The 27,921-nt window shown below is 43.2% G+C and overlaps 1 protein-coding gene across 1 annotated transcript; it reads right to left on the bottom strand.

Moving 5' to 3' along the window:
• Window positions 1-45: 45 nt before the first annotated feature.
• Mtmr9 (myotubularin related protein 9) lies at window positions 46-27,911 on the bottom strand. Its single transcript, XM_027390351.2, has 10 exons — window positions 27,377-27,911; window positions 25,862-25,970; window positions 23,266-23,391; window positions 20,913-21,086; window positions 17,426-17,643; window positions 12,742-12,903; window positions 10,029-10,170; window positions 8,588-8,808; window positions 6,816-6,967; window positions 46-4,156 (listed from the first exon to the last, which is right to left on the bottom strand). The coding sequence occupies exons 1-10, from the start codon at window positions 27,556-27,558 to the stop codon at window positions 3,993-3,995; spliced, it is 1,650 nt and encodes a 549-aa protein (XP_027246152.1). The 5' UTR covers window positions 27,559-27,911; the 3' UTR covers window positions 46-3,992.
• Window positions 27,912-27,921: the final 10 nt, after the last annotated feature.

Raw genomic sequence — 27,921 nt, forward strand, 5'->3', positions numbered from 1 at the left:
TTTGGTTGTTCTACTGCTGTGAAGAGACACTAAGACCAAGGCAAGTAACACTTAGAAAAGGAGACATTTAATTGGGGGCTTGCTTACAGTGCAGGCAGACTTACAAAAGCTCAGAATTTTCCCTAAGGGTATGTGTGTGTGTTCACACTCACATGCACAGACAAACTTACAAAAAAACAAACAAATAAAAAAAAAAACCCTGTTCCATATAGCATTCTCAGGTTTCAGCAAAGCATATATTATAGACACGTTTGCCATACAGTGCTACTTTATTGTGTGAAACAGGAATGACAGTGCATTTTGATACAGTCACATTCAAATACACAGAGTACAATCCTAATGCTTAGCTACTGAAGACATCAATATATATTCTCTTTCTAAATTAAGCTAAGTTGTGCAAGTATAATTATTTTAGTGTAAACCTAGCAAATTTCTCAGGATTAAGCAACAGGGTTCTAGACACACTTGTGGGAACACCCCACCTTTCCCAAGATGTGCAATTTAAAAGTGGAGCCAATGCCTCGGCACAACACACACAGGCGTGCTGCACAATGTTCTCTACTAAAGGGCACACAGTCAGTCCTTGGACTTGCAGGAGGCTAAAGAGAAAGGCTTTGAAAGCTGCCTCTGTGAGGACAATGCGGTGCCTACAGTGAGCTCCCTGGCTGCTTACCATGAGCACAATTTCTGCCTCTGTGGGCTGTTCATTTTAATAGTCAACAAGTTCAGAAGTCTACAACCTAGTTCTACAATCTCAAGTTTCCTCCGGGATTGTGGGTCAAAGGAGGAAACTGCTGTGGACAGTAGGTTATGAGGCAGAGTAGACACAGAACCAAATTTATTAGAAGAAATAAAAATTTGGAAACTTACAGTAGAAAGGAAGTTTTGCTCATCGTACCATCTGCCAATAAATACAAAAGGAGAAACTAGTTTCACCATTTCCTGTTAAAATGGAGAAAAGCATAAAAACACTCTCTGGTAGTGACTTAAAGTCCCAGCTGTGAAGGAGCGCTTTCCTCATGTTGACATTGCAAGGAAGCCATCTTGAGACACAATGAGAAGCTATGCTATAATCTGTCCCAGATGTACCCAATGACTTCATCTGTTAGGGTGGGGGCTACCTTAGCCCCTGCCCATGTCCTGCCCAGGCAGAGCTTTTCTAAGGCGGAATGTCCACGCCCTCAAGCAGCTGTCTCTAGCAGGAGTGGACAGGTTTCAAAGCCCCAGCTTCAGATGGACATCTGGTAAGCAAGCCTAAGAGTGACAACAGCTGCACCCAAACCAGACACAGCCCAGGGGCCAGGGTCTCTTCGGACTGAGATGTGGACAAATGCTATGCTCCGGTTTTCACATTGGGATATTAGATGCTGGTCAAATCTTTGCTGTGATATTGACTTAACACAAACCAAATCCTGACCAAATCAAAGGCTAAAATCCCATTTTTCAAAGTGAAATGCAGCAGTAAGACCCAACTCTATGTCAGGCCCCAAATTCAAAGTTTTTAGACCCTGCTACCATCTTCCCAGATTTTTTGAAACGATCACTCTTAATTTTTGCCTTTTCACAGTCTTAATTTTTCCTTAAAATAAGACTATAGGATTTTATTATTTTTGCTTTTCTCTTCATGGTATACAATATAAAAATTACTGACATCATTGTAAAATCTTGAGAACAAAGTTATTTCAGGTTTCTTAGATGACCAAGTAACTCTGGTTTTCTGATTTTCAAAAACTTACTGACTTAAACCAAAGCACCCTTGCATTGCTGATAAAGGAGGGCAATGACCTCTGATGCTTTCAGTCTGTGGCCTATACTGTGAAATCCCCCTCGGATGTAAGCAGAGACCGTGGGTACATGCGAGTCTGAGGTCTTGAGAATTGTGCCTCCATCCTCTTCACTAGAGGTCTTACAACCATGATTATTCAAGCAATTCAGCAAAACATGGAACCAGTTTCCCAAGTGTGGCTGCTGTATTTATTCACTGCACCCAAGGGAAGGGTGTAGACAGTGTGACTCCACAAAACCCCAAACTCACAGTGATAGCTTAGGGAAACTAAAGTATTAGCATTATTAAATGACTCTTGGAAAGTGGACTAATACCAAGGTTTGCTTTCAAAACTGATATTTGGATCATCTCTATAAATCCACACTAAAATGTAAGCTTGTCAAAAACAGTGATGATTGCTGTTTCATGGGAAAAAGAATCAGGCAAAGGTACTGGATACCACTGTCATGACTCTGGATACACATCAATTGTTCATCAGGGAGCAGGCACACGGGGGTTTGGCAGGGGGTGCAGGGTAGCAGATCTCTCCCTAGCTAAGCATAATAAAATTCCCAAGTTTTTGTGCACAGACGCCTTAAGGCTGGTCCACAGCAGGGGGAATCCCTTCCAAAGAACCACAAGGGAAAACCCCTCCAGATGGTTTTCCTTATGAGTCCATCAGCTGAGAAGTAGAGAACTCCTTCACACGTAGCTGAGACAAAAATAGAAGAAAACATATAGGGCAGTGGCAGAGTGACAGATAGGGCTGGTGACCAAGCAGCCCCAAGAAATCCAGGCAATTCCCTCTTCAAAACTGAGATAGATAGGCCTACAGCTCATAAAACAGGCCTACAGCAAGGAAGTCTCACTTGTGCTCTGCTCATCAGTGAACCAAAGAGCAGGTCAAGAGAGAAGAGCTTAGCGGCGCAGTGGACAAGCCAACAGCACATTCGGGACTGCTGATTGGTTCCTGACCTGCTGCCACAGGTCAGGAGAAAGAGGAGAAAGAGGAGGTGGAAAGCAGTGGCCACTCTCCAATGCTTCAGCAGGGGCCACCAATCCTGCTAGAGTCTTTAACACAGTCTCACTTGGTAGGTCAGGCTAGCCAGGAACCCACTATATACTTCAGGCTGGCCTCAAACTTAAAAGTCCTCCTGCCTTGGCCTTCCAAGTGCTGAGATTAGAGAGCAGCACTCAGAGCTGAAGACAGCTGCTGCACCCCTGTTTCTGATACAGCAAGGTTTCAAACAGCTGTGCCACTCTCCTAGCTTCCCACCCCAGGACAGTCCTATTTGCCTAACATAGGAAGAACAAGTGGGCAGACAGATTTGCTAATGGCTCAAGCTGACATGAAAGTCTAGCTGTAGCACAAGTCAACTAAATCAGAATATTTAAAAGTAAAATACGTCACAAAGGGACAGCTACCAACCAGTGCAGTAAGAACTCAGACCTCTGGCTTATGGGTTCTGTATATGTTGTATAGTTCTAAAAGTGAATTCTATTCAAGCTATGGTTTCATTCACACCTATGACTCAAAGCACATTTTGTATGTACGGTCAGAAACCTGAAAAGTCAATGCAATGGTAGCAGATGGCTAGCAGTGAGGAATTCCTACTTCAATTCTCTATGGCATAGACTTTTAGTGTCTACTTGTAAATTTACCTTTTCTTAATGAAATTATCAGACTACACCTGTTGCCCTTGTAGAAAGATTTATCTCAAATAACTCTTCTGATTTTCCTTCTTGACAAAATAGGCTTTGTTAGTCCAAAATTGTTTTAAAGGAAAATGGTCATTTTATACTGGGGGCAAGGAGTGGGGGGGGGGGCAGGATAACATGTTAAACACAAAATTTTGGCTTCTCAATCATTTCTGTTTTTAAAAACACTTGTATACCTGAATGCAGATAAGCCTGACTCACATCTTAGATGCATATTTAACAAGTCTGGACCACTATTTAGAAAGTAGTGATGTAGGACAGCATAGGGCATAGGTGTCATACAGTTAGTGATATGACAGCACCTCCTGCTCCCAAAGCAAAGGGCCTAACAGGCCATACTGGTGTATGTTAGTGACTTCCATCTTGCAGTGCTGCAAAATCCATAACGTTTCAGGATCCCATACCTACAGCCAAGTTCAAGGCTACTGTGTACAGTGAACTGAAGGGCAAACAGAAGGAGAGATGGACTCAGGCCTAGATAGGTCCTCAGGACAGGTGGGGAGGTCTTTCAAGGACTCTCTCGTAGCCCATCCTCTGTTTCCAATTCGGCCAACTGCCTCCTCAGGATATTGACCTTGGCTTGTAACTCCTTGTTATATTCAATGATGTTAACCATTTCTTCATATGCTTCATCCAGATACTTAGAGGATCTGCTCCAACGTAGGAAAATTCCTATAGAATCCAGGAATGAAAACAGGAGTAAGATGTTCAGAGGAGCAATATTATGTCACTGGCAACTCCATGCACTACTGTTCATTTTCCACAACTCAGGTTGTATTTGTTTAGATTTTTGTTTTACAGCAGGTCAGACTGAACCCAGGACCCTGCACATGCCAGTTAAATACTCTACTCTGGAGCTACTGCCCTTCCTGATTTTGAGAAACAAGTCTCACTAAATGGACCAAGCTAGCCTGAAATTCATGATCCTCCACGATCCTCCTGCCTCAGTCTCCATTTGGCCAGGGTTCCAGGCATGCACCATCCCATCTGCTTCACTCTGTGCTTCATGATTCTCTAAACTATACAGATCCTTCAGTTACTGAAAAAATCCACCCAGTAGCTAAGAATTGCTGTTGTCACAGACATGCTCACTAGTTATCAAACAAAAACACAGTTGTCACATGCTCATGAAATTACAGTGCCATGACTTTCACTTTCATAAATAAGTCACCCATTTTTTTTTTCTACAATTGCAGACTAGTATTTGGTCTGTGTGTGAGACTGACTGACTGAGTAAGTGAAACCATTCTCACTGGAAAAGTGATGGTGACAGTAATATAAGAGGCTTTTGTTTATTTGTTTGTTTTTTGAGACAGGGTTTCTGTGTAACAGCCAGCTGTCCTGGAACTCACTTTGTAGACCAGGCTGACCTAAAACTCATGGAGATCCGCCTACCTCTGCCTCCTGAGTGCTGGGCTTGACGGTGTGAGCCACCACTGCTTGGCTGCACAGGCTGGTTTTTTAAGCCTCAACTTGAACTATCCATGACTCATATCACTCTGCTGCCACTATCACTCATCTTCCAACTCCACAAGCAACTGCTCCTCTCCTCAGAAAAAAATCACAGGCTTATTGTGGACTGAAAGGGCAGATATCATCTCAGGTGACTGGTTCCAGAATCACACCTGGTATCATGTTCTTGGATCTGAATCCTTTACCTCAAATGACAGCGTGTTTACTTCTAACCTCCGTACACAAGCGTCTCTGGATGTCTGTTCCTAATTCAGTGTGAACACTGTAAACATTCATGGTACTGTGCTGTTTAGGGAATAAGAAGAAGAAACCAACCTGCCACAAGGCAAACTTCCAGAAATTTCCAATCCACAGCTGGTTCTGTCTGTGCATGTGGAATCCACAGACATGGAGGGCAAGTGCTTAAGAGAACGCTGGCTCATATTGTCATTTCACAACTACTTTGTCTACTATTTAATTAGAAGTCATTATTAATGTCTCCGATGATGTAGACAAATAGCAATCATGTTCCTTCCACCACTTCACCTCTAAATTCCCATTGAGTTCTGGTAAAATCATATTTCAGGCCACCCAATTCCAGACTGGGCATTTGTCTCAAACAGTTGACCTCTCATTTCAGTGATTAAGTAGACAGTGTCTTTTAAGTAAATTGCCTCAGAGACAGTAAAAAAATTCATTACATTTTATTTAGATGATGTGTGTGTGTGTGTGTGTGTGAGAGAGAGAGAGAGAGAGAGAGAGAGAGAGAGAGAGAGAGAGAGAGGGAGAGAGAGAGAGTGTGTGTCAGAGGACAAGCTGCTAGAGGCAGTATACTCTCTACTTCCACTACATGAATCCTGGGGACAGAACTCAGGTTGTCACTGAGCTACTTCATCCCCAAGATCTTTAAAAAGGAAGCATAGTAGCAATTCCTCATTTAAGAAATTACTTATTCTGTGACCCGTGGTTATCTACAACAATCCATAGAGTAAGCAGAGAGGTTCTTCTCAGGGCAGCCAAACTTCACAGATTCACAGGCCCTGCTTAGGGAACCTAGACATTGCTGGAGACATTTAGTTTCCCAAAATCCGGCAGATGTACCAAAGGAACAAGAAGCAAACCAGAAAAGCAAAGGATCACACAATGGGCAAGTCACTTTCCATACATGAGCTACCCCGAGATCACAAGACATTAAGTAGTTAGCAATGGGCATTCATGGTAACCTAGGTGAACTTACCAAACAATGGTCTTCCTATATCTATGCTGCTTAGTGCAAACATGCATGAAGATGCACTTGCTGTCTTCAAAGTGATTACAAAATTGAATGGCACTTCTACTGTCCTGGTGGAATGAACACCTAAAATACTTTATGTGAGTTCTGGTCATTTTTTAAAAACAAGCTTTGGTATTTAAGGAGATTAGCTTCAGTGGTCTGAAAATTGCACGTGTTTAGAACCTATTTTAGAACACTCTCAGAAATGCATCATGATCTGCTACTCCACATGAACGGCAGTACCTAAAGCTCCACTGATGGTATTTTGTGTCTACATACAGAACCTACTGGAATTACTATATGTCATCATTTAACACTCATTTAACTGTATTACTAGCTTAAGAAAGGAAATAGATAGAAACCTTCCCCAAGGAACTTATAATTCATTCATGTCCCAGCTATCTACCAACTCTTATAGAAGCATCCCTGTTAATCTCTGCCTGTTAGTTAGCTGCCATGGAAGAAAGGTCACGCTCATTATCCACACACAGGTCACTGGGTCACCAGCTGGCCATTTTCAAATAGCAACTATGTGGCACATGACCCTAGGCAAGCTCAGGACATAGCTTGGAGTGGGTGAATCTCTGCATAGAGCAGGGGAATTACCTTCCCATAGCTGGAGACTCTGCGGAGCTACAGAAGGCCAGATGACCAGGTTGTTGGCTTCAAAGAGTGGATTGGTGAATTTACTCAGCTCACTGGGCCGATTGACCCACGACCATAAAGACATTGTTTTCTGTTGCAGCTTCAACTTACATCTGCTCAAGAAAGAAAATCACCATTAAAGCCATTAATGGCTACCAACCACCCTTCAGTGCTCCTCTTAACAGGCCTTCTACTACTCCCTGTGTGACAGAAAACAAGACTCAGTAGAGAAACAAAATGCTTTGAATGATATTTGCCAGGGGCATCTGCTATGAAACTCCAGAACCCTTCTGTAACCGGGCAGTGGCTAGACTGTGATGCAGCCCTGACACTCAGGATCTGGGGACGGTTTCTACATAAAACAAGAGCCAGAAGACCTGTATTGAGGTTATACTTGTAAAAAGATTAGTTTTCAAGTTTCTAATTTTGAGTATATTGCTATAGAATATTATTTTAAGATGTGTTACATTTGTTTATGCTGTGGAACATTTGTTTAATGATGCAAAGATGTATTGTATCTGTTTAACTCTGTAAAGCTGTGTTACTTAGCCTGTCTAAAACACCTGATTGGTCTAATGAAGAATTGAATGGTCAATAGCTCGCAGGGCTGGCAACGAAGAGAATAAATAGGAGGAACAAGAGAAGGAGGAGGAGGACATCGGGGGCCAGACACCCAGCCAGACACAGAATAAGGAGGAAAGAAAAGACATACAGAAATATAGAAAGGTAAAAGCCCAGAGGCAAACGATAAACAGGATAATTTAAGATACGTCAAGCTGGCTACAAACAAGATAAGCTAAGGCTGGGAATTTATAAGAAAAAGTAAGCCTCCATGTGTGATTTATTTGGGAGCTGGGTGGCTCCCAAATAAATCTTTGGGTGCTCCCAAAGAGCAAAGAGCCAAAAAGAGTCAAAGAGTAAAAAAAACAACCAATAACAGTATATGTAGGGGGAAATGCGGACCACACCCACTTGGGCGTGGTCAGAGTGACACAGCAAGGCTTTAAATATGAGGGATGCATGCATGTGGCTCTCTGTTCCTCTGTCACCTGGCTGTACAGGACTGGCTCTGTCGTGTGAGTACTTTCCTAATAAACCATCTGTTTTTCAAACTAGCTCTGACTCCACTGCAATCTGCATTAATTGCGTTCCACTTTAAGTTTACATTTGTTGATATATATAGTTGTGTGTATGCATATATATGTGTACATATATATATATATATATATAAAACAAGATATGTGCATACATACATATATGTATGTAGTTGCAGGCAGTTGTGAGCCATACCATGAGCATGCTAGGAACACAATTTGGGTCCTCTGTAAGAGCTGTGTATGTTCTAACTGCTGAGCCATCCCCAGCCCCAGGCCATACTTCTGATGGCTTACTAGCTGAGTGTCTCTGGATAGTCACTTAATCTCTCTGGATCTCCTGAACTATAGAAGTGGATGGAGGGCATACCTGATTATATGATAATGTGTCCCCCAAATATATGCGACTGTGATCATCCATCAAGACATTAACAAGGCTAATCTGCTCAAATCTTTTAAGCACTGCATCAACTACTTTTAACCCAGAAGCAGAAAGCACACACTTGGCTGGTAGGACATCTGCACTTCATGTAATTTCATTTGTACTTAACTGCAGACACTATCTTCTTGTAAACAAATGTTCAGATATAACCAAACCCCAATCTCTTTTAGGAAGTGACCTGGTGTGAGCTCACCCACCTTTCACTTTCATTGTTGCCCAGGAATGTCCCGAACTGTGAGGCGTAAGCATGCTCAAAGAGCATGATGAGAAAGTGCTCATTAAACTCAAATGAGCAGGGGAACTGCCGGAGGATCTGCCACACACAGTCCAGGAAGAGAAGAAATACAGGTGCCTCCCACTTCTGCTTGCTGTTGCAATAAGCTGACTGTGCACAGCGCTGTTGGAATGGGTGACCAGCCTAGTGGACAAGATGGAAATGTGAGGGTCCTGTCCTGATCACACCCGGGAACACCACTTCACACAAGCACAGTGGCATTTCTATTTACTGGAATACCAGAAAACCAAGTAGCTCCTGACTAGAGTTTTTGGGTTCAATGACTAACTTCTGCAATGAAGGAAAATTTACAATTTCCAAACCCTTAGTGAAGCTGTGTAGTGAGGAAATGAACATGGGGACTGCAAACACCCTTCAGACATCAAATGCAAGGTAGAACTTAATGACTGATTTATAAAATCCTTGGACTTGATTCCAACCACAATCCAAGGCCTGTCTGTTAACAGTCATTATACGGCATTATGCTAAAAGTATATAGCAGTGTTGTGTCCTAGGGGGAAACACATCCAGGGTGAGAGTCTCTATCCACAAAGACAGGACCTGAAGGGAATGGATCAACCATGTGTGAAAGGAGATTTAGGTTTCAAGCACACCATTAAAGCATGGCATTTCACTGGATCTGTGAGGAAGTCTGTAGGCTGGAGCAGGATGGAGAAAAGGCAGAAAATGCTTAAGTCCTGTCTTGTGATCATCCTCCTTCTCCCCAGTTTATCTGGGAGACCATCTATGTTTTACATTCTTTCTATTTCCCTTGTTGGTAACAAAGCACATCCCTTGTCTAAAACACTAGGGGCCAGAAGTGCGCTGGGATCCAGGGCTTTTCATATTTTGGAAAATGTGCATCTGTGCATGAGATATTTTGGGATGGAACCTGAGTCACACAGTACAAGCCTTATCCACACAGCCTGAGGGTGATTTGTGCACTGTCATTCTACACCTGCATTCCCACTGCAGCAATCACAGGAGGTCAGGAGTCAGCACTCTGCAGCATTTGGGATTTTCACATTAGGGATGCTTAACCTGCACAGCTAAGAAGGTGAATGAAGTGCTAAGTGAGCCACATAAGCCAAGAGAGGGCGTTGGGACGGGGCTGCAGCTCAGTGGTGGATCACCTGCTTACATGCACACAGGCCAAGTTCAACAAACAACAGGGGAGACTGAGAAACTGAAAGATAATGATTCTAACACTCCTTTGTGTGAAGGTGGATTAACTGACCCACAGAAAAATTAAACATACAACTTAAAATTTTTAAATAATGAGAATTTCATTCAAATTATTAGCCCACAAACTGAGGCTTCAATCAACAACAGGCAGCCCCATTCTTATCTGGCAGCTTTCTCACCTGCAGCCACTCTCTTTCTATCAGGGCCTCAAAGCCACGGATGGTCCTGCTTCTCGGTTCCAGGATGATCTGGGCCAGGGAAGTCACCTGCAGCGTGGAATCAGTCCCTTCTGTCCCATGAATCAATACCGACGCTCCCTCCCTGAGAGGAAAAACCAGAGCAGCTGGGAAACTCCTTAACCACCAGCATTCCATGAACAGAGTGTTCAGTCTCCTGCCCTGCCTTGTTAGTAGAATATGGAGTCTAAATGAGACACTGGACAGATGAAGGTCTCTAGCGAAAACAGGAGACCATAATGAATCCCAAACTTCACACAGCAAGAGTCTCCTAGATCAACACACCTAGCAGCACCTTCCAGATGACCTTCCAACCCTGGACAACAGTCCTGTTACCAGCTTTTCCTGCTTAGTGGCTGAGCAAAACCTTTCCCACCAAACCTATGAACCTTCATTAAAATGGCCTTTCCATCCTTGAACTCAGCTTTCTTTCCCCTATCAGCCTTCAACAACTGTAATGGATGCAAAAAAAAAAAAAAAAAGTCATAAACCATACTCTGAGACACAAAAATGTGGGGGGAAAACAAAACAAAACAAAACAAAACAAAACAAAACCATACAACTGTCAGCCCATAAGGCCTGGCAATGACACCCCTACCCATAAGAGTTACCGGGTTCTTGAGACTCCATTATCCTAAAGAGATACCAAAATGAACCACATGCTCTGCCTTCTTCCACCCTTTTTTATTGAAACGACAGTACAGAAAATTTTGGAAAAAGGACATTTCAGGTTTTGGATCTACATACATATAATCTATTAATAATGAAAGACATTTTCACTATTTCACTTTCATTGTAAACATTAACTATGTTTTAAGCTATGTTTAGAACTACTTAGTAATGGCTATATAATATTCTCTTAAGTGATTATAATCTACTAAATACTATACATTTTGTGATACTTTGGTTGATGTACTTGTTTGTGGGATTATTTTGGAGCTCTCACTGTGTAAACAACAGACTCCAACAATGGTAGGTTATATGACTCCATTCTTAGAATAATATCTAATAATTATGCTAACAGTATGAGCAGATACTTTTGGCTTTCATAGATATTGACTATATCTCTGAACTGTGAGTACTATTTATTCTGAATTTCAGCCGGTTGTGGTGGTGCACGCCGGTAGGATTTGCTGAAGGAGGCAGAGGCAGGAGGATCACTATTTATTCTGAATTTCAAGCCAATTTTATTGAGGTGTAAATCCCAACATATCAGAAAAGGGAACCCAAACAGTAAAAACCCAGCCCCCTGGAGCATTGACGGCAGCTGCTCCTGGGGTTGCCTTCCTCTCACTGTTCCATCACTATTTCTGGAAAGGTAGACATGGAGGCAAAGCCAGGCTGGGGCTGTGCCTCAGCTTGCCTAGCAGTTCAGAGGCTCTGGTTCTATCCTCAGTGCTGCATACACTGGCTGTGATGGCATACTCCTGGAGCACCAGGACTTGGTAGGTGGAAGCAAAGAGGACCAGAAATCTAAGGTCATCTTCAGCTACAAAGGAAGTTCTAGGCTAGTCTGGGACACTGAAAAAAATAAAAAAGCCTCTGTACTCATGACACAAGTAGTAATTAGATAGAATTGGGCTAAAAGACACAAACGTTCATGTCAGCCGCTCAGTTTTCTGAGCTGTTGGCTTCTTGTCCCAGAACTTTGGTCTTTAATTTCCCATTTAACTGGCTAAACCCTAACCTAAGCCCAAACAAAGAACAGCAGCAGCTTTGATCTCTACCCCAGTCTCTGCCTCTTTACTAACTTAGCACAAGATCTTCGGGAACCTACTCCAGCTTCCCTCTAGCCTTGAAAAAAATGAAGAAGATATTCTCCTAATTTGGAAGCAAGAAACAAATTAACATTTCCAAGTGCTACCCAGGCAGGTGACAATGCTGATACCTACCTATGGTTTCAGTGGGAATCTCCCGCTTTAAATGTTCTGTGTCGGGTGGTGGAGGTGGCGGTGACACACACCTTTAATCCCAGCACTTGGGAGGCAGAGGCAGGTGGATCTCTGTGAGTTTGAGGTCAGCCTGGTCTACAAACAGTCAGAGCTACAGGAGAAACCCTGTCTCACTCCCCCGCCCCCCAATACTCATTTACCTATCTGATTCTCTGAATAAAAAAAAAGGTTCTATGCGTCTGCAACCATTTATACAATCCTCCCACCTCTGTTCATTTTTCTGCCTAGAGTCTCAAGGGTTAGGAACTTTTAACTGAGTGAATACTGAAATTATTTGCAAACTGCATAACTACCAGCAGGATTCCCAGCTGAGACTGGAGTAACTACCCAGACTAGGCACTTTAGCAGAGAAATCCAGCATAGGAGAAAGGACAGCCACACTGTGTGACTATTATTCCTCTGATTCTGTGAAGAACACTTCATTCTTTTTCATGGCAAATTCATAATTTAAGGATTACAAAATGTGTCATCAGAGGTATGTACATGGGCACTAATCACATTCACTCAACAGACATGGTCATTCCATTTCAGACCCACCCCTCACCAGTAACTGAAAGCAGACCCCTCCAACCCCCACCGCAGCACGGTACTGATAAAGCCATCTGGAAGCTATGGGGTGGGAATGGACTTTAACGCACTCTGTGCACACATCTGGATAAGAACCATGTCTAGCCATCAGTGTGAGTCCCATCCAGAAACTCTACCTGTCAATGCACTGGGCAGCCAGGCAGGCGGTGGTCAGAATCTCCTTGATGTGTGTCAGCCAGTTGGAGGCCTCCAGCTTGCCGAGCCATCGGTCCATGTTGTGGGTTTGTTCATTACATGCTTCCACAAGTTTGATTAAGCTCTCCTGAAGAACATGATATCTTTTAAAACAAGAAAGAGAAAGTTACAGAAAGAAAAAAGGATAGATAAGACAGAATGACAAAGAAAACAAACCCAAATCTGTCTCCAGTGCAGTCAGTGGCAAAGCAGTTCAGAACACACTACTGTGTAGCAACTTGAAGATGAAAGACTGTAAAAAACCTTTAGCACCACTGCAAAAAGGCTTTAGTGTCTTGTGGAAAGCTATTCCTGCTGAACAGAGGAGACCCAGTCCACACAGCTGGGTTACCTGGGAGGGCAGAGTCCAGGAGACTGCGCTCTGTTCCTGGCTGATCCCAAGACATTGGGCAACTTACACCTTGACCCTAAAGCTGATGAATGATATATTACACATCTAGGTCTCAGCAGTGACACCCAAGACCAGACCCAAATCCTAGCCATCTTAGCTCCAAGCCTCCACCCCCACCTGCTACCCCCTGAAGAACTTGTAAAGCCCTCCTTTGAGGAGAAGCAAGCAGGTGGAGGGAACACAAGGAGGAAACAGGTGGTTACAGGATAGACTGAACCTCTAAACCTTCTAATGTAGGAAGATGTAATTATATGTGGCAAATCTGTTCTGCCAGTCTGGCAGCAGTTGACACTGTAAAAGCTCAGAGCTGAATGAAAAAAAGACTGCTATCTAGTGTGGCTCATCTGTGCTTATCCAGCATGAGAATTTTTGCTTATCTTACAAAATTCAATAAAGGCTGGGGTGGAGCTCATTTGCTTAACATACCAAAGTTTTGTGTTCAGTTGCTACACACACACACACACACACACACACACACACACACACACACACGCGCGCGCGCGCGCGCGCGCGCGCGTTGGTGAAACTGAAAACTCTTTAGCTCAACTAAATAAAAAAAGAGAGAAAACTCAAGCGGATGTAATGAGAAAGGCAAGAGGAGACACTGCAACTGACACGGCGGGAGCAGGAGGGATCACAGGAGTATGCATGCTGCAATGGCCTTTAGTCCAGGCACTCCAGAGGCAGGGGCAGGCGGGGCTCTGTGAGTCTGAGGCTACATACTGAGTTCCAAGCCAGCCAGGGTATACATAGTGAGATCCTGTCTCAAAAGGAAAAAGAAAAAAGATTGGATTGTGGACTTTTATGGGTAGTTATACATCAACAAACTGGATACCCTAAAAAGTGAGCACAGTACTGGGAAAACAGCACCTGACAAGACTGAGTCATGAAGAAACGGAAAATGTGAGCAGCACAATGAGTTAACAAAAGATGAACCAGTAACAAAAAGCAAAAATCTGTCATCAAAGAACAGCCCAGGTCCTGAAGGTCCCACAAGCTACCAAACCCTTAAAAGAACTAAACACCAGTCCTGTCAGTCTTCCAAAAGCCTGAAGAGAAAGAACACTGAATTTATCTACTAGCCCAACTCTAATATCAAAGCCAGACAGGAACAAATAAGAGAAGATCATGGGCTAATATCCATGATGAACATAGATGTAAGATCATCAAAACACTAGCAGTCTGAACTCAACAGCATATTTAAAGGAACATCACCCAGGCCCACAACTAATCAATACATACACAAAGCACAGAACAGAACAGAGAAAGCATTAGACAAAAGCCAGCATCCTTTCCTGATAAAGACTCCACCAATTAACTATGGCAAGAATGGACCTGAACATAGTCCAGGCCCATGGCCACATCATCCTCAATGGGGAAGTCAAAGGTATCTCCTCCAAGATAAGTAACAGGACAAAAATGCCTGTTTTCATCATGTCAGAGCAACGGGCAGCTGATGGGGGAGGTCCTTCTGTGTATATGATGTCTTATTGGTTGATCAATAAAGTTGGCCAATAGGAAAACAAGATAGGTGGGACTAGGAGTCAAGGATTCTGGGAAAGGTAGGAGAAAGCGCAGAGTCACCATGTGAGCCTGGGAAGACAGGATGCTTGCAGCTGTCGTCCAATAAGATAAGTCTTATAAAATATATAGGTTTATGATAATTAAGACTGAGCTAGCAGATGAGAAATCCTAGTCATTGGCCAAGCAGCATTTGTACCTAAAAGAAGTCTCTGTGTGTTACTTGGGAACTTAACATGGTGGCGGGCAGAACTTGGGCGGCCTGGAGGAAAACTCCCATGTGGCAGCAGGACTCGGGCGGCTTGGTGGAAAGACGTACTGTTACAGGCAGCAGAAAGAAATAAATCAAACACGTCAGAAAGGGACAGGCTAAATTGTCTCTTGGCAAACAAAAAGTATCTTATAAATAGGAAAAATCTAAAGGCTCCAGCAAAAAATCTGTTAGAAACAAAAAATTCAGATTAGTTGCAAAACCAACATATAAGTCAGGAGGGGTGTGTGTGTGTGTGTGTGTGTGTGTGTGTGTGTGTGTGTGTGTGTGTGTGTGTGTGTGTGTGTGTGCGTGTATGCAGAGGCACATGTATATAAGTAGATCAATAGAGGCCAGACGTTGACATCAGGTGTCTTCTTTTATTGTTTTCCATCGTATTTTTTGAGATACTGAACCTGGAGTTTGCTGATTCAGCTATACTGGTTGGCCAATGACCTTCTGGAATCCTCTGTTGTCCTATCCGTGTCCCCAGCTCCCCACTGGAACTAAAGGTACACACTACCACATCTGGCCTTTTACATGGGTGCTGGAAAGCTGAACTCAGACCTTCATGCTGTAAGCATTTTAACTAATTGAGCCATCTCCCCAGCCCCAGTCAGGCACTTTTCTACATCTTAGCAGTGAACTATGTGAAAAGAAATAGAAAATACTGATGGGGAGTGATGGCACATACCTTTAAAGTTTTATTTATTTTATGTATTTGGTGCTCTATCTGCATGTACACCTGCCAGAAGAGGGCATTAGATCCCAATATAGATGGTCGTAAACCACCTTGTGATTCTTGGGAATTGAACTCAGGACCTCTGGAAGAGCAGCCGCTCTTAACCACTGAGCCATCTCTCCAGTCCCCAAGCACATGCCTTTAATTCTAGCACTCAGGAGGCAGAAAGAAGCAAGTCTCTGTGAGTTTGAGGCTAGCCTGATCTACAGAGTGAGTTCCAGGACAACCAGGGCTACACAGTGAAACCTTGTCCCAAAAAAGAAAGGAAGGAAGGAAGGAAGGAAGGAAGAAAGGAAGGAAGGGAGGGAGGAAGGAAAGAAGGAATGAAGGAAGGACTCAATCACAGGAACAACAAAAAGAATAAAAGTGAATTTAGTCAAGACTGTAAAAGATCTATACACTAAAGGCTATAAAATGCTGAAGAAATTAATGTGGACACAAATCAATGGAAAGAGATCTCATGTTCATGGGCTGGGAAAACGGTTAAAGTACCCTCCTACCCAAATCAATCTGCAGATTCTGTATAACAAAATCCAATGGCACTCTGCTGCCAGAAATAGAAGGAAAGACAGTGCTAAAACTCACCTGCCAAGAATTCAGGCAGCCCAGCCACCCTTCTCCCAGGAAAGCACTTATTAAACTGACAACTAAATCTGTGGATCTCTGGCTTTTGTCTCATGACTTTTCACAAGTCCCAGTACTGCCACTGCCATGGTACAATGAATTAGGAACTTTCCTTTCTTTCTCTTCTGGTTTAAAAGCCATTTTTCTTCAGCAATATTTGGTCTTCTGGATTGTTCTTTCAGGACTGCAAGCCATCAACCTGAGAGGCTGCTTCTACAGACACAGTTGCAGGAGCTACAGGACAACTGCAAACTGCTGACAGAGAAGGCACAGATATTCTTGCCACAGACAAGTAGGTGAGATGATGGATATATTGCTTCATTATTTCTCAATCTACAGCTGACTCAAAATAGCACCTCATATACAATAGTGGGAACTAATTTTCAGAAAACAGCCACACCTATGTTAAGACCACAAGGCTGACTGATTTGAACTTTGAGATTGTGGAGTTGGAATGCTGCAGATTCAGAGTCAAAGTATGTTTGATTACCTCTTGCTCCTTTAGTAGCTATCCACTGCCCAGCTCTGTCTGACCCAGCCTCTCAACCACTGGTAAAACTCTGGAGCGCAGTCACTTGGCAAATCAGTACCATCTGCTAGCATCGAAGCTAAGAATGCTGTCAGACAGCACCTGAGACCTTTCAGCATAGAGCTCCCAGTTTGCTGTAACCCATCTATCTACCTGATGTTCCCACCAGTGTACCTGGAAAATGCCTTATTTTATGTCATTCATCCTGTGACTATGAAAACTTCATGAAGCCACTTCTATATCAGAGCATGTTGTTTGGGGAAACCCAAATCTGTGCTTCTGGGCCAGGGTCATTGTATGTATGTGACTCAAGAATCAATTCACTCTTATTCCCTTTGAGGTGAGAGCTGTTTTGCATTGACAAACATACACATTTTCATCCATTAAACCTTAGTAAAGCAGATGGGGCAGGGAAGCCCACTATAGGTTGTCTAGCCTATTCCAGACCCTCAGTTATGTAGAGTAGCTGTGATCTGTTTTGCACAGCTACAGAAGAATCACCCTCTGCAATCAGCTACAGGGAGTCCCCACCACAATGACCCTTTTACCTCTCAATCGACTTGTGAATCCGCCTCCACTGGGGATAGTGAGCTTCCTGTTCAAAGCCACCTCCTTTGGCTCTAGCTTGCTGGGCCACATTTAGTGATCTGGTGTCAATGAGGTAGCCACGCTTTCCTGCCCTGAGGGTGGCATTTATCAGCTTCTCATCTTCTTTGCACCTTCTTCCATTGGTGCCAGTCAGAGGCTGACCACTCCGCATGATCACCTGGAAGAGCACATGGCAACAACTCAACAGCAGTTACTTGAAGTTTCTGAGAAGGAACTGGAACAGGGCTCTTTCGAAACAATCTGTGGCCCTCTGCCATGGACAGTGATGAGCATGCCATACACAAAAAGGCTGCATGTATTAACACCTGTAAAACAGAGATAAGCCTTGCACTTTAATACAATTATTTTCCTGCTATCTCAAACATAGTAAACTCTATGACCAAGCACTATACTTCATTTAGTCTATGAAATGACATGCAGTAGATCTGTCCCCATAATGAAAATGATAATAGCCTAAGAGCCAGTAAACTGAATCTTTGTGGGAAAGTAAAATTTCCCACATGTCAAATAAACTGCAGACCTGTGCAGACCCAGGAATGCTCTGAAAAGCCTCCCCTTTACAAAAATAAGCAACATAGGAAGCAGGCAGAAGTTTTTTTTGTTTTGTTTTGGTTTTTTTTTTGTCTTTTTTTTTGTCTGATGTTCCCTTTGCCGGTTCAACCTTGAGGAAAACTATGATGTCTGACACAGAGTTAGTAGGAAGGCTTCATCTGTGTAGCCACCAGCCTGGCTGACTTCATAGATGTTCCTCTTCAGCTCAACCAACTGCCCTGGCCTTCTCTACCTGCAACTCAAAAGCCCATGCCTCTTTTTCTGATGATTCTGCCTTCCAGTTCTTATTTCATGTCCTCACCCTTAGACATGGGATAAAATCCACGTTTTCTTTCCCCCTTCATATCTCCATCAGTTTATCTTACAGGCTACTGTAGGGAGACACCGTAACCATGCCTCCTAAGGGCTGGCTACAGGTGTGCCTGACCTTGCCTGTCAGGGAGTGGTCAAGCTGAGGTTAGGATGATGCATGATAGGTTTTTAAGGAGCTGCAAGGCACATGGGGGCCCCTTCTCTCTGGCCTGCTTGCCTTGCTGTCCCTGACACGCTCTGGCTTACATTTGGCTGGTGATTATCTGAATAAAGATATCTTAACCTTACGGACTATGGATCGTCTCTCGTTATAGGCTACCATCACTGAATCTTGGAGGAAAGAGTAAATAAACTTCAACTCCATACACATGGGGCTGGCTGGCTCTGGCAAGAATTACAGAGAAACACAAAATTAAAAGTTTACACCTTTGTTGGGGGATTATTTTCAATGTTCTGAAAGCTGCCTGTCCATTATTTATCCTGCCATCTGCTATCCTTTTTAGTATTCTGAGGCTGCCTGTCTCCAAAAACCATCTACATATTTTTAAAGGTTTGCTTTCTAAGCTTTTCTCAAGAAAGTGGTACCTATTAAACAAATCCCTTCCTGGAAAATTGTTTCGTTCTGTCTCAGGAAGCCATCATTACATGCTCTTACTACTCTGAAATAGCTCAGGACGACCTTGGCCAGTCTGTGGTTACGTTTTTTGATAAGTGGGAGAAACTTTCAGAGGTGAGGCCTGTCTGGAGTACACATATCACTGGGGATGTGTTTAGGGGATATCCCTTGTCCCTGGTCCCTTCTTCCTGTCTCTCTCTGCCGAGGTCAATAGCCTCTTTCTCCCCATGCTCCCACCATCATGGTGTTCTACCTCACCTCAATACCGAAGCAGTGGAGCCAGCAGGATGAGCACTGAAACATCAAGTCTGTGAGCCAGAACACATCCTTCCTCCATTTTAAGTTGTTCCTCATAACTGCCCAGCTTTGTATCTGAGCCAATATCCCAGTGACTACTAGGAAAGCATTGCAGAATGCACCATTCGGCTTGGCCAGTCTCTGATCTCTAAGCCCTAAAGCTAAAGCTGTACCATCTGGAACCACAGAGGAACTTTCCCTGCTTCGTTGCACCCATGTACCCGTGGTTCCCACCGATGCATTACATGCATTACTTGCTTTACTTGAGTCTTTTCTTTGGTTTAGGACTGCAGGAGCTTGTGAATCCTGCCACCCTGGGCAGACACTATTATTTAGCTTAAAATAAATAGCAATTATTTTATACTGATGCCACCAGGGGACCCAAGGCTACATTGAATATCAGTTGTTAAAATACTGTACAATAAAAACTGAAGAGCAATACCACTGCTAGCAGGACAGGTGGCCTGCTGACAAAAGAGAAAAATTTTAAAACTCTGTCACATTGATGCCCTCTTTTATATTCCCATGGGAAAGGACAATGGAAGATAGCTTTAATTGGCTAGTTTAATGTCGACTGCAGGATAGGAAGCAAAGTTTACTGAAAAGCAAGAGAGGAGAAAGTGCCAGAACTGGTGGTACACGCCTTTTTAGTCCCAGCACTTGGGAGGCAGATTTCTGTGAGTTTGAGGCCAGCCTGGTCTACAGAGTGTTCCAGAAAAGCCAGAACTATGCAGTGAGACCCCGTCTCAAAAAACTAAAGGGGTAGAGGAGAACAGAAAGCCATTTGAAAAGCTCACACTCAGCAAGCTCCAGACCACTGCATCCCTATGAGGAACTGAGGAAGCCTTGAGTCAAGTGTCTTGCTAATGTGAGCAGGCCATGTGTCAAAGACCAATGCCACAGGCCCATTGGAAACTGACTTCAGAGAGATGGTACAACTGTCCTCTAGTCCAAGTGTATGCAAAACCAGCAAGTGCAGCATCCTTCTCCTGGATGCTTACAGTGACCTCTTACCTAGACTAGTTAAACCCCTCCCCTGATACTGTACATAATAAACAAGCTGAGGTTCCAATTGTAGCATAGTTGGTGCCACTCCATTAGACTATGCTCAGCCCACCCAAGCCAGATTTTCTCTATGTGCATTCATTCTTTCTTCATTCCCTGGCTGACCCAGTCAGAGCTCAGGGACCCATGACATTACTGGTCTCAGCAATTCCCAATTTCCCAGTTTCTTAAAGCATGAATAAATGACATGCATGCATCATTCTTTTTTCTCTTATGAATCAGTGTCTGCTCAACTCACCTTTCACATGGAAATTTGGTAATAATAATTACAATAGACATCTAAACAGGGTTCTAAGAAGAGAAATGTCACTCTTCTGTCTTAAGAACATTGCAGAACACACTGTGCTCTGAAGACAAATCCCACCTTTCTAAAGCTGAGCAGTACTCAGAGTCCAGTACATCCTCCTCTGGAAAGCATCCCACTCCTGGTGCCCTGCACTTTACAAGGGTGATGCACGAGTGGGAATGATCTGGCCAATGACTTCAACCGAAAGGCACACAGAAAAGGAAATACCCCCAAGTAAGGGAACCCACCCACCCCAGGCCACACCTGTCAGCAGCAGAGCTGTGCCCCTCATACTCACCATGCCATTCTTTTTATGGTAATAGCTCAGTACTGGGAAGCGCCCCCCATGTCGAAAGGCTGCCACCTTCCGAAGAGCTTCATCATCGATGGACTTGGGCACAATGACAGTTGGTGGGTAGGAAGGACAGACAGTAAATTCCTTATTGATATAGCTCAGTCTCCATTCACTGGTCTGAAAAACACATAACACTTCAGAGCTAAGCAAGCATCTTGGTGTCATAAAGCATCTAAGGTTTAAAGGCTTTGGAGACGATTTCCAGGGCAGCCATTCAGCAGGAAATTTGGACATCTAGCCCACACTCAAGTCCTGTGGAGGAAAAACACTCCAGTATTCAGGCCAGTTCTGCCAGCTTCTGGTGTGGCTAGTGATCACTGACCCTGTGTTGTATTTGAAGCTATTCTATTAGTTTAACCATGATTCAGACACACAGATTATGCTCTCCATTTCACGAGATAGTTCTTGTCCCTTAGCTACATATGACAAGTATGGCCGTAGTTATGGTGGCCAAGATCAGCCCATGCACGTTTTTCTGGGTACACTCAGGTAATAGTCATCTTAACACAGCTGCAATAGACTGTGACATTCCAGAGTGTTCTACCAGAGTAGAGATGCTAGCCATAACAAATCCTTTGCTCCTTCTGCTATTTAGAAAAGGAAGAATGTAGTGACATAGGCTCATCTTTTTTCAAGACAACAAGGACACACTCCTGGTGAGTCTTTACATATCATGATATCATTTCTAAGTCCTGGAAGCACACGACAGGAAACTATCAAACAGAACTGAAAACTCCATGTAAAATGAAAAACTACATTTTACAGCTAAAAAAAACAAAATGACACGTGCAAATTTTAGTATGTGCCTATAAATTCAAGTTGATCCAACATATCAATCCTGGCTTACATTAGTAGAAAATTAAGTTAAGATGTGAAACTTAACAGAAACTTCTTTTATTTACAAGATCAAATTCATACAAATTTTAAATTACTTCTATTTTCAAACTTTTTACTTGTTTTATACTTATACTTATTTTACTTGGTGTTTGTGTGTGTACATGTACCTGTGTGCAGCATGTGTGCAGGTGCCTGTGGAGGCTGGGAGAGACCATGGATTTCCTAGAGCTTGGTTACTGGTGGTTGTGAACTGCCCTGTGTGGATGCTAGAACCCAACTCAGGTCCTTTGGAAAAGCAGCAAGCACTCAATCACTGAGTCTTCTCTCCAGCCCCCACTTGATTATTGCATTGTTGCTTCCACTTTGTGGTCACTTTCGCTCACTTCCTTAAGCAGTTTTAACTACTGCTTTAAAATGCTTGTGTGAGGATTCAAACATCTGGGGTACCTTGGGGTGCAGGAGTAACTTGTTTTCAGCAGGCATTTAGACATTGGCTAGCTCTGCAAACTCCAACATCTGTACTGCATGGTGGCTAACACTTTGTTTCCAGCCTGCTTGCAAGTCAGCAGATTCTTATCCTGATATCTGACTCCTGATTTCTTATTGATTAAAATAATTAGATTCATGCTTCATCTGGCACCCCACATTGGGATAAGAACCTGGAAGATTAGAGAACTGGAAGTAGCTACCAGTGACTTCCTACCTCTGTGATTAACTCATAGTATGTCAGGACTAGCTTTTTTTTTTCACTTCATCTATTTATTTTACATCCCAGCTGCAGCCTCCCCCTATATCCTCCCCTCCTAGTCCCTCTCCCATTCTCACCCTCTAATCCCCTCCTCTTTCATCTCCATCCATGAAAGGGCAGGTCTCCTATGAGTATCAATAAAACATGGCATATCAAGTTTCAGGGTCCCAAAAGCCAGTAAAAGAATCAGAGACATCCCCCATTCCTGCTGTTAGGAGTCCCACAAGAAGACCAAACTACACATCTGTAACATATACGCAGAGTATCTAGGTCAGTCTCATGCAGGCTCCCTGGTTGTTAGTTCAGTCTCTGTGAGCCCCTATGAGTCCAAGTTAGTGGTGTGTGAGACTTCCCATGGTGTCCTTGACTCCTCTGGCTACTACACTGCCAGGACTAACTTTAAGCAAATAATGTTTTATTTTTTAAAACAGTATTTATAAATGTTATTTTCAAAATTAAAGAAAAAAATAACTGGACTATGTGAATTTATTGGAAAGAAAAGCATTGCACTGAAGCAATTACACCAACACATTGGCAAAATGACCAGCCTAGAACGAAAATGGCAGAACCAACAGCTAGTGAATGTTCTAAATTTAGGCATGAATAACCCAACCCCACCTCACTAGTGTTCAAAGGGAAAGGAGCAGTTTCACAAGTAAAATAAGGTGTTGGGTAAATTCTTAGCACCTGCGATGTCAAATGTTAACTTACAGCAGAGGAGTAGAGCTCAAACTCTTGCTCAGGAAGGAAAGAATGCCAGCCATCTTCGATCACCTCAAACATGGGTCGATAGAAAAAAGGGTACATCAGGGTGACTGAATCCAGAGTAGACAATGCCTAGAGGACAGAAAGAGAGATTCTACAACTGAAAGCATTCTAACACAGCAGCAGTTGGTACATAGGATCTGGTAATGATGGAACGCTATACAGGTCTTCAATACTGTATCTACGTGGAGCTACAGTCTGGTTGCAGCTGGCATCCACACTTCAACATCTAAGACACCTCACACACAACCATTCAACAAGTGCTGCCTGAATGAAACAAGCAACAGAGCAATCTGTGCCTACTGAAACAATGCTCCCTGACACACTTTAATGATGCCCAAAGCTCAGTAAAAATGTTAAAGAATTTCTGGACACTGGGGAACAAGGAGGCTGGGGTTAGTTAGTGGAGTTTCAGTTAAAAACTCAGTAACTAAACAGTTTAAGTCATTCAAACTCTATGCCTGCTTGTCACTTTAAAAAGGAATGCTAACTCCGGCCAGCTGCCAACTATCAGAAAAGCCTCAAGCTACAAATCCCAGCGACACAGAGGTTAAGTCATAGAGCCTCCCTGTGCCTTGTTCAATGGAGGGAACTTCACAGGCTTATTAGGATTCTTCATGGAGATAGGCATCTAACAGGCCAACAACATTGCGACACATAATAAAACTGAATTCTTACAAGACATACATATGTAGATGCTTCATCCATGCTTACTTCCTCCTTCCTAGAGGGATCTGCCAACTGGCTAGGCATTGTCCTATCTTTATGCTACACTGGGTACACCCAATCAAAGTGAGCATAAGACATTCCTTTGTCTAAATAGAAAACATTATCTCAATTTGCTTTCTTATTCACACTGGGAAGCACAGCCAAGTCATGATCACACTTCCAAGTGACAACTGTGTTTGGCAGACTATTCAATTCACTCTCTCATTTCCTCAAGTAGAATTTAGCAAAAGCAGAAATGTTTGTGTGTTATTTCCTTAGCAACACATCACTTAATCCTCTACTTCTTGTTAAAAACCAAACAAAGCCAAGCTGTGTTAGTAAAGGCCTTTAAACCCAGCACTTAGGAAGCAGAGGCAGGTGGATCTCTGTGAGTTTGCGGCCAGCCTGGTCTGCAGAGCTAGTTCTAGGACAGTTAGGGCTGTTACACAGAGAAACCCTGTCTCAAAAAAACCAAAATAAAAAAAAAAACATAAACAAAAATTGTAATCATAGATTTAAGGCATTTTTTCTCCTTTTTAATAGCTAAACCCACTTAAAAAAACAAAAACAAAAGTATAAAGCCCAATAAGTCAGTTACACAGAAGGAAAAAAATCAGCTTGACTCTATAATTACCTAGAAATTAAATTACCTAGAAATAATTTCAGAGTCAGATGATATAATTTAATGGCAGTGATTTAAAATAAGGCAATTTAAAATTGGGGTGTATACCAAAATAGTCAGAAGATGAAAAAGTCAGAAGCCTTCAACTGAGACCTTAAACTATCCAAGCAAAGTTTCTCAAGTGTGGCCAGAACCAATGTTCAAAACTTTTATATAAGCATACACAAACACAGCTTAAGTGAACTGATGAAAATAAATACATACCTTCAGATATAAGTCACAGAAGACAACTACTGGTGATAGTCACTTGCTTTAGTCTGTTACACAACACTGTGAATATATTCCTGACACACAGCTGAATGGTAAGCTGAGAAATGATTAAGACAGTGAACTTTATGTGATGTGGCGATTTCTACTACAAAGTCTCAGCATGAAGCTGTTTTCACAGAAGGGCCTTCCAATACCAGTTACCATTTACCAAGTATTGTACTAAGAATTCTACATATACCCACAACTGTGATCTTACAACAGCACTAAAAGACAGGTGATGATATCCTCATTTTATAATAGGAGACTAATTAGGAGAAGTTAAGTACTTCACCCACAGGCCACACTACAAACTAACAGAAGAACCATATGATTATAACAATAGCAGTATTAAGAGTGCTGCTCAGAGTTCAAGGGTTGTTATCTATTCCAAAGATACACTACACTCAGGAAGATCACACCTGATCATTGTACCGTGTCCACAATCCAACTAACTGTATCTGTTTCATTGGCTTAAAACTTCATATAGGTTAGTCCTTCAAGAAATCCACTGAAACAGAACAACAGTTCACAAACTGTCTGCATCACAGAAAGTACCAAGATTGTACAGTAAACATGACTCTTGGGTTTTTTTTTTTTTAAACAAGAATTCATACATACTCATATGAAACAGCATCCATTATTTGACCAAGATGAACTCATGGGAATTCCATTACGAAATTCCACAAACTTCTAAGCAATTGATGGAATCAAGAATTCCATGTAAAGTAATACTAAAACTGCAGTAAATACAAGAGGTCCCATTATTCTCATGTGACAACAAACCAGGTAAGGCTTTTCCTACATAAGCAGTCATGGGGTCATGATCAAATACCTGATTGATGGGCTATATGAAATCAGAACACAGCCTTTTTCCCATCAGATTTTTGCCTGCAAAATACTTACCTCAATAGAACTGGCTATATTTAAACATTCCTCCATCCCAGGAATATCCAACTGAATAATTCGGAAATCTTTACATTTTATGATGATGGTACCCAGAGAACCCACAAATCTGTAAGAAATTACAAATCATGTGTATGGTAAGAAAACCAGTGAGGACACCAGGTTAGAACCAGAACACAAAGTGTCAGGAATTTAGTCTTTATTATGCAGCATGAGAGACCACTGAATAAGTTTATGCACTAAAGATGAACTGAAGAGTCTAGTAGCCCACTGCTGGCATGGATGGATGACATACCCCTGCTTCACCCAAACTTCTGCTAATGCTACTACCAGACTGCAATAAGGCCCAATCTCTTTAGAAATCTTAACATCCACAATATGCAGTAAAACAATAGAAAGTATGTTGTCACTCACATACTTCATAGTGAACTGGATAATCAATTAGCCTTCTGCTGCCTAGAGTACACAGGGTTTACAGGGAGACTGAAGACAGAATTTACGTGCAGATCAAAGAATATATGAATGTTTGACTCTGAGACATCCTCTTGCACAAATGAAGAGCATAGAGGCTGGAGAGGTAGCTCAACAGTGAAGACTGCTTTCTGTTCATCCATATCTGAGCTCTGCCCACAGAACTCACATAGGGCGGCTCACAACTACCTGTAACTCCAGCTCCATGAGACTCAACAACTTTTTCTGGCCTCCTGGGGTCCCTGCACTCATGTGTACATGCCCACACATAGATACACACACAGAACATAAGTAAAAATAAATAAGGAAGCATGGAGTGGGAAAATAAAGATGATTTACACACTTTTAGCAAAACTGAACAATGTTGCTACCCTCAGTAGCAAGTAAACAACAACCCAGAAAATATATAAGAAGAAATATGATAAAGTAAATATGTTTTTGTTGAGAGAGTCTTCCGTACATGAGTGAGGTAGGTGTCAAATATGTTGTCCACCTGCCTCAGCCTTCTCAGTGCTATTACGGGTATGCACCACCTTACTGAACTTTAAACATTATTTGAGAAAATAAAATGGGAAATAGAGACAATGTACGCAACTACTGCAAGGCGTGGTCACACACACACACACACACACACACACACACACATTCCAGCACTTACTTGAGAGGCTAAGGCTGGAGACAAAGGGTAAGCTTGTCTCCTTTGGGGAAATAGGGGTGTTAAACTGTATGCAATCTAACTTCGTGAAGTGAGATTGACAACCAATAATGATTCGAGAAATGGCAAGGAACATTCAAGGGATGTGATTAAAGAAAAAATAATTAAAGAGAACACTGAAAATACGCCCATATGGTGTTCAAAATGACCACTGCGATGATACCCCTGAGACCTTAGCCCGAGTATAGCAAAGGCCAGGTAGCCAGTGCAGATGACTTTCAGGTTTAGGCCACAGACGGTTCATTTCGCAGGCTGGGCGAGGGTGCCAGAAAACCACCTGGAAGCGTCTGTTCCGACTCCTCTTGGACCTGGGTGTGGTGGGCGCTCACCGTTTGTCAATGGCGTCGATATTTGAATGGAGGAGCCAGAGCTCCTCCGTGTTGTCCTGACGGGAGGACAAGATCAGGTGGTGGCCCGTCAGACACAGGGTCCCTTCCACGGCGGGGTAGAAAGGCCGATGCAACACCACATTGTCCACCCGTGGGGTCTTAATCAGCTCCGCGAACTCCATGCTCCCCGGGAGACCACAGCCTGGGGGATGATGACTCCCGCAGGTGAGAGGCGGTTAATCGGCCCCGAAATAGGCGCCCCTAATGGGCGGGCCGAGAGGTCGAGCCCCGCCCCGGTTGGGCGGGTGCGGCAAGGCCTGCGGGGTGCGCACCGCCCCGGCCGCTCCCCGGCGTCTCTCCCGCACTACTGGTCGGGACTCGGCAGCAGAGAAGGCCTCGCGGCAGGCCCTTGTAATAGCCGCTGCCACCGGCCTCTGACGGGAGGGCTGCGGTGGAGGAGGACCCGGCGTCGGGCGGCATCCGAACCCGAGCCGCTAGGGACTTCTGGCGGAAGTAGCTACTGGCTCCCGCACCCGGCAGTAACT

The sequence above is a fragment of the Cricetulus griseus genome, assembly GCF_003668045.3.
Source record: "Cricetulus griseus strain 17A/GY chromosome 1 unlocalized genomic scaffold, alternate assembly CriGri-PICRH-1.0 chr1_1, whole genome shotgun sequence".
Lineage (NCBI taxonomy): Eukaryota > Metazoa > Chordata > Mammalia > Rodentia > Cricetidae > Cricetulus > Cricetulus griseus.

What these genes read in the sequence shown, in the direction of transcription:
- Mtmr9 (XM_027390351.2), bottom strand. Translation starts at nt 27,558, where the DNA reads ATGGAGTTCGCGGAGCTGATTAAGACCCCACGGGTGGACAATGTGGTG. An exon ending in ATCGACGCCATTGACAAACG is followed by an intron (nt 25,971 to 27,376) that starts GTGAGCGCCCAC and finishes AATTTCTTACAG; the next exon opens with ATTTGTGGGTTCTCTGGGTA. An exon ending in GAGTCTCCAGCTATGGGAAG is followed by an intron (nt 4,157 to 6,815) that starts GTAATTCCCCTG and finishes TGGATTCTATAG; the next exon opens with GAATTTTCCTACGTTGGAGC.